This window comes from Vulpes vulpes, chromosome 1 (genome assembly GCF_048418805.1).
Source record: "Vulpes vulpes isolate BD-2025 chromosome 1, VulVul3, whole genome shotgun sequence".
NCBI classification, from domain to species: Eukaryota; Metazoa; Chordata; class Mammalia; order Carnivora; family Canidae; genus Vulpes; species Vulpes vulpes.
The window spans coordinates 8443340-8450205 of record NC_132780.1 but is presented as its reverse complement, the minus strand read 5'-3'; the positions used below and the strand labels follow the sequence as shown (position 1 = coordinate 8450205).

General features: G+C 59.1%; 1 protein-coding gene across 3 annotated transcripts; it reads left to right on the top strand.

Moving 5' to 3' along the window:
* The first annotated feature begins 1229 nt into the window (after positions 1-1229).
* RINL (Ras and Rab interactor like) lies at positions 1230-6645 on the top strand. 3 transcript variants are annotated; one of them, XM_026010102.2, is made up of 11 exons: positions 1230-1398; positions 1594-1753; positions 3235-3337; positions 3581-3653; positions 3740-3804; positions 4034-4183; positions 4274-4705; positions 5042-5359; positions 5594-5725; positions 5860-6032; positions 6115-6645. In XM_026010102.2, the coding sequence occupies exons 1-11, from the start codon at positions 1349-1351 to the stop codon at positions 6169-6171; spliced, it is 1713 nt and encodes a 570-aa protein (XP_025865887.2). In that variant the 5' UTR covers positions 1230-1348; the 3' UTR covers positions 6172-6645. The 3 variants fall into 3 exon arrangements, with proteins under 3 accessions (XP_025865887.2, XP_072608022.1, XP_072608026.1); XM_072751921.1 differs by having other exon boundaries at positions 4274-5359; XM_072751925.1 differs by having other exon boundaries at positions 1256-1398; positions 1610-1753; positions 4274-5359.
* The last annotated feature ends 221 nt before the right edge of the window (positions 6646-6866 follow it).

Genomic DNA, 6866 nt, shown 5'->3' with positions numbered 1-6866 from the left:
CCCCAGGGGCTGCGAGAAAGCCTCGGGGCTCTTAGCCCTGGACCCCCAGACTACCAGAGTCCCCTCCGTCGGAGGCCCTTCACCTAAGGCCGGAGCCCCGAAAAAGAGAGGAAGGTTGATTTCAGATCCCCCCAGCCCCGCCTCTTCCCCCGCCCGCCCGGCTTCCTCTCTCTCTGGTGAGGAACACTTTCACTTCCTGCTACTCCAGGCCTCCCCTCGGAGAACAGGTAGGGGTCCCCCGGGACCTAGCCGGCAGCATCAGCCCCCACAGCCTGTCTTTGGTGTCGGGCTTCTGCACCCATCCCGCCCTGCCCAGCACCGCCCGCCGCCCCCTCCACCACCTCGGGTGGGACCCAGGAGAGCATCTGCCTCCCGCCCCACCCTTCCCGCCTGCTCTCCCCTGGACGGGCACCTGCCCTTCCTAAAACCCCGGGTTTCTGCTCAGCGGCCTGATTGATTTGCTCAGCTGGCTCCTACCCGTCTCCTGTACCAGCCCAAGCAAGAATGGAAGCCCCGTGAGGGCAGGGGCCTGTTCTGCCGTCATCGTGTCCCCAGGGCACCCAGTCTGGGCCTGTGCTTATAAAGTATTTGTGAGGCGCACACCTGAATGGCCCCAGGGGTCCCACTCCTGGGACTGCTGCAGAGAAAACACTCAACATCGCCCACCTCGAGCGATCACTCACGCTAGCTAGGGCTGTGTGCCTGCTTACGAGAGTTGAGGTCCGACGGACAGAGGGACAGATGTGTTATAGGGCAAAAAATAAAACGCCGACAGTAAGATCTAGGGAGCAGGTGTTATGGATGTTGCCTGTAAAATGCGGGTTTTCTGAATGTTTGAAAGTGTTCATAAATAAGATGTTGGATGGGGGAATATTTGAGGGCCCCTCTGTGGCCTGGGAAGGGAGGAGGAGGGGCTGCCGTATGAGACATGTCCTATTTCCCGAGTGCCTGCTGTGGGCTGAGCGCTGTCCGGGCGCTGGGTTTGGGCGAAGTGGTTTTCCAACTGGCCCCCATCTGTATTATGGCAGCACTGGTTGTCAAAATCTGAAATATTTCTGTGCCACTCGGTAAACAGCTGTCAGTTTGGGGCCTCCCTTACACCCCTGCCCTCCCTGCCAAGACACATCGGCCTCCCTCCTGGGATCCCCAGATCTCCCCACTGTCCTGTGACTAAAGAATTAACACCTGGCACGGCCAGGGGCTTTGGGTCCGTTCTGATCGGTCAGGGTTTAGGCTATATTGGCTGTAAACATGTTGAATATTACCCCTGGGTTGGAGCAACCTTGAGCCTTATCTCCCTCCCTGCCAGGGGCCAGACCATGGCTTGCTGGCCTCGCGTATCCTGAAGATGGCTCAGCTGGAGGACGAGGCCCCTGCATGCCCCATCAATGCAGAGAGGTGAGGGCTACTGGGGCTGGGGTCTCCCCACTCCTGCCCCTGGATTCAGAAGCCCCTTCCACCCAATGCGCACCCCCCATATAGACCCCGAATCCCGTCTCATCCCTGGGCTACCTCTTCCTGCGCCTTTGACCCCACCTTACCGTCCAACTGCGCACCTCTAACCCCTGGTCTCCTGGACCCTGCATGTCCCAGACCGATTCTGTCACAGGTGAATGGAGTGGGTGAGACCCCCGTAGGGGTCCTGGGGACCCCAGAGCCACTGCTTCGCCTGTGGAGGACGTCAGGGGTGTGGCAGGTCCCAGAGCTGGACACACAGGATGCAGAAGCCCTTCTTGAGCTGTGGCCACCGGGGGTGAGTACTCACAACCAGGGACCTTCTCTGACCTTCCCCATGTGGCCGTGGATCAGCCCGGACTCTGCCGGGTCCCCGTGACCGACAACATAAACCAGGCAAACCAAAAAGGCCACCGACTGAGTCAAATAACTGAAACACCCAGAAGTAAAGGGAATTTCAGGAATGCCTGGATCTTGAGCATGAGGGAACCTGTCCGTTTCTCCCCATCCCATTTCTTGGCTTTGCTTCAGCTGTACGGAAAGCCCAATGTTTGGGGCTTCGAGGAACGGGCAGGCGTTCTACAGTCGCTTAGGCAAACGGGCATTTATCTTTGTAAGACATTCAGAAAGGGCAGCCTGGGCTCTAGCTCAGTAGCTCTAGTGACATCAAGGCCTGCTTCTCTGCCATTCTCTTGGATTCCCTTCACGGTTGCCCGGTGGCTGCCCCAGGTCCAAGCACATGTGTGCGCTCCAGGCAGGAGGAAGAAAAAGAAGCACCAGTTGCACCAGGAAAACCAAAAGCCTTCGCAATCGATTCCATATATATGGATGGGGCCGCCGTGGCAATATTTTTTAAAGCTCACCTGGGATGGGGATCCCTGGGTGGCTCAGTGGTTTAACGCCTGCCTTTGGCCCAGGGTGTGATCCTGGAGTCCCGGGATGGAGTCCCACATCGGGCTGCCTGCATGGAGCCTACTTCTCCCTCTGCCTGTGTCTCTGCCTCTCTTTCTTCTCTCTGTGTCTCTCATGAATAAATAAATAAAATCTTTTAAAAAAAATAATAAAGCTCACCTGGGAGTTATAAAAGCCAGAGGTGAGAAATGCCGCCTACCTACATCATCATCCGTCTTCTCCAACCGAGCAGATTATGCTCGGGACAAAGCTACAGTCCTGCAAGGAATAGGGGGTGGACTTGGATAAGGCCACTAGCTGGTCTATGCAGCTTCCTTCTCCAGGGAGCTCTGTCCTTGTGGTGGCAGAGATGTGTGTTCCCAGCTCAGGGCCATATCCCTCAAGCTTAGCAAAGCCAGTATAAATAGAGGCCTCCTTCCAAAGAAAGAGGAAACAAAAATCTTGTGGAAGATTTCCATTGGCTGGGTTTGATTCACACGCCCATCTCTAAACCAATCACAGTGAGAAAGTACTGTCACCCTATTGGCGAGGTCAGGTCATGGGACCAACCCTAGGGCTTGAGGGGAGTTAGTCCCACCCACAGGAACCAAGGGAGGGAGCAGATTTCTTTAAAGGAAGTTTGGGGTGTGGAATCCAAAGTAAGGGAAATGGATGCTGGGCAGGCCAAAGTAACAGAGATTTGTACAGATCCTCTTCAAGATGATCTTTGCTTCAGGGCGCCTGGCTGGCTCAGAGTGGGGGATTCTTGGCCTTGGAGTTGTGAGTTTGGGCCCCATATTGGGTGTAGAGATTACTTAAATAAGTAAAACTTAAAAAAAAAAAAAAAAAAAAGCTGACCTTTGCTACCCTCGCCACCCCACCCCCTAGAGTTTCCTGGTCACAGGATACGACCCTAGCCAGGTCCTGGTGTTGAGGACAGGAGCTTCGCGAGGAGAAGTCCGCACCTACCAGATCCAGAAGCTTCCTGGAGGTGAGGAGCCTACCCCCAGTTTCCAGCCCACAGCAAATTTAGTCAGCTTTGCTTCCAAAATATCTCCCAAGTGCTATTTGGTGCCATAAGTGGGATGCAGACATAAAGACACAGGAAAAGATGGGGACTCTAAGGGGTAGACATTTCCCTGTGTTGAAGATCCTTTGGGGGATTGCAGGACTGAGGAAGAGACTCCCACCCCTCACCTTTTCTTCCTCGCCCCTTGTTTCCCTCCACCCCCAGGTGTGTCCCTGAAATACTCTAACCTCTGCATGCCAGACCTGCCCCATCTCCTGGCCTTCCTTTCAGCCAGCAGGTACAGGTCACCCGTCAAAAGGGCTAAGGGGGATCCATCCCTAAGACATCCCACCCACACCGCAGCTCGCCCTTATCTTTTCTCAGGGATGTTTTGCCCAGAACTCTGCTCTTGCCCCCTCCCACTCTAAGGCCTGGAGACCAACACGCAGGTGAGGGGTGGCTCCCTAAGGGAGCGGGAAGCCACTTTCCGGGTTGCTTGGTCTGGGAGGATGGCACTTCAGGGAGAGAGCTGTGGGAGGCTTGACCCCTGGGCCTGAGTGACAAAGGGCCGGGGACCAAGCCAGTAATGAGGCTGGGAATTAGGTCTCCTGGTGCCCTGAAGGAACCAGGGGCTGGCTCATTGGACATCTGGGACGCCTCGGTTATGCTGGTCCCCAGGTCCTCTGCAGATTGGTGGTGTCCAACTCAGCATGTCGGAGAGGGTGCTCTCCGTGGTGAACAAGCTCTACGTGGAGACCCACAGAGGGTGGAGGACGGAGCAGATGCGGCCAGAGACACCTCCAGAAACTGCAGAAAGACACAGATCAGGTTAGCTGGGTGGGACAGGGCCCTGGGCCCCTGAGGGATGAGGGAGCCACTACCACTGTACTGTGGGGCCAACTGTCTCCTCACATCCAGCCCCCAGGAACCCTGCCCCTCACAGGGTCTCCTGGGTTGAAGGCCCACTCAGCCCAGAGGTGCACCATGCTGGGCCAGCTCTGGCCAGCCTGGTGGAGGAGACAGAGAAGGAGGACAAGGATGAGAACGAGGACGAAAATGAGGACGACTTCAGAGATGAAGAGAACGAACCGGAGGACGTGCTCACCCATCACATCCAGGCTCTGGCCAGGGCCCGGGGCAGCTACGTGGGCAGGCAGTTCCAGGGCCTGAGGGCGCGTCTCACCTCAAATGCCAGAGGCCCCCACAGGCCTGGGGACCCAGCCACAGAGCTGCTTCAGGATGTGCGGCACCTCCTTACTGACCTCCAGGATCACTTATCAAAGGACCCCGACGTCAGGGCTGTTTTTGGGAGCCTGGGGCCTGGGACCCCCCGGAAGGACGACGGTCTTGGTAATAAGGAGGACTGGGAGGGAATTTATGGCCATTCCCTGAACCCACTCGGGTTCTCCTTTGCCACCTCTTGGCGCTACGTGTGTGTCCGCAGCCAACTTCTTTCTCTCCGTCTCTGTGCGCCGTTGGCCTGTCCACTCGCACACCTCTGCCTCCGTATAGGAGCTCCTGTTCCGCTCACTCTGCTCATCTCACACGTCCGGGCTCCCCCTTCCACACGTGTTCTCACCCACGTCTACACGTGCGGGTGGCCAGAAGCCGGGAGGGGGTCGGCGGAGGGAGGGGGGGCGCGCAGCAGCCGGCGCCCCTTCGCTCAGCCACCCCAACCCGTCGCAGGCGCCGCGGTGGAGGCGGCCTTGTGCCGGGCGGTGCTGGCGCCGCTGAAGCCCGCCCTGTGGACGCGACTCCGCACGCTGCGGGCCGGGGAGCTGCGGCGCCTGCGGCAGCGACAAGTAGCCCTACGGGCGGGGGCGGGGCCTCCGGGAGCCCAGGGGGCGGGGCTGGCGGGGCAGGGCCCCGCCCCCGCCCTGCGGAGCCGCATCCACGCGCGCCTGGCGCACCTCCACGCCGCCTGCGCCCCACGCCGCAAGGTGGCGCTGCTGCTGGCCGTGTGCAGTGACGTCTACGCGGGCCTGGCTCGGGGCGAGAACCAAGGTAAAGGGGGCTTCCCTGCGTCCCCCTGGATGCGCGGTAGCTTGAGGGGCGCGGGAGCCGGGTGGGGGCGCCCGTGTGCACGTCGAGGGGAGAGGGTGGCACGCTCCGGCGGGCGGCGTGGGATCTGGTAAGGGGCGTGTGCACGCCCACCAGGTGGAGGGGTAGCCAGCGCCGCGAGGTCCTGGGGATGGGCTGCAGGCGCCTGCACGCCCCCATGCACCGTCCCTCCGCCAGAGCCGCTGGGGGCCGACGCCTTCCTGCCCGCGCTGACGGAGGAGCTGATCTGGAGTCCGCACATTGGGGAGACGCAGCTGGACGTGGAGTTTCTCATGGAGCTGTTGGATCCCGACGAGCTACGGGGAGAAGGTGGGCCCCCGCCCCGGGACGCCGGGACCCAACCGGGGCGCCCTCGGGCCCGACGGCCTCGCCCGGCGGCAGGGGGTGGAGAGGCGGACGCACTGCGGGGCCGGGCTGCACCGACCGCCCCTTCCTGTCCCCAGCCGGGTACTACCTGACCACGTGGTTTGGGGCGCTGCACCACATTGCGCACTACCAGCCCGACGCCGGCCGCGCCCCCCAGGGGCTCAGCTCCGAGGCTCGCGCCTCCCTGCGCCAGTGGCACAGCCGGCGGACGCTGCACAGACAGGACAGACAGAGCCACGACGGAGCCCAGGTGACCGTCCCTCCGGACGGCGGGGGGCGGGGGGCGCTGGACCCGTTGCCTTTCTGACCCAGGCTCCTGCCCCTCCGCACAGGTCAGCCTGTCCTTTGAGGAACCGTGGGTGAGAGACCCTGTGCCCAGAGACCAGTGACGATCGGGGTCTCAAACCCTCCTGCTCTCCAGGCAAGATTCCAGAAGCACCAGGACAGCACCGACTTCTGGTTGGTTTAGGTGCAGGGGAGTAGCCGGGGTTCCCAGGAACAGACCCACACCTGGGCCTCTGCCTCGGCTGCTCCAGCTTTCTGGAATCCCCTTCCCTGGTATCCGTATTGCTCTTTCCCTCCATTCCTTGGGTCTTTAGGCAGATGTCCCCTCTCAGTGAGGCTCTCCCAAACACCCTCTGTAAAGGCCCAGCTCCTCTGACTTGACCCTCCCTGGGGTATCCACCTCCTAATCCCCAGAATCTGTGAATATGTTACCTTACATGGACAAAGGGACTTTATGCATGTGGCTAAATTAAGGATCTTGATATGGGGAAATAATTCTGGGTCATCCTGGTGACCCCGTATAATCACAGGAGGATTTAATACATGTATTAAATATATTATTTTATATTATTATGTATCCTTATATAGTAATATATGTTTTTATATAAGGATATAAGGGGGAGAGGCACTTGGGTGGTTCCGCAGTTGAACGTCTGCCTCTGGCTCAGGTCGTGATCCCGGGATCCTGGGATCAAGTCCCACATCAGGCTCCCCACAGGGAGCCTGCTTCTCCCTCTGCCCATGTTTCTGTGTCTCTATGAATAAATACAATCTTAAAAAAAAAAAGATATATAAGAGG

Coding starts and splice junctions, on each gene's coding strand:
- RINL (XM_072751921.1), top strand. CDS start 1,349: ATGGCTCAGCTGGAGGACGAGGCCCCTGCATGCCCCATCAATGCAGAG. Junction 1,754..3,234: donor TTGAGCTGTGGCCACCGGGG/GTGAGTACTCAC, acceptor CCCACCCCCTAG/AGTTTCCTGGTCACAGGATA. Junction 6,033..6,114: donor AGAGCCACGACGGAGCCCAG/GTGACCGTCCCT, acceptor CCCTCCGCACAG/GTCAGCCTGTCCTTTGAGGA.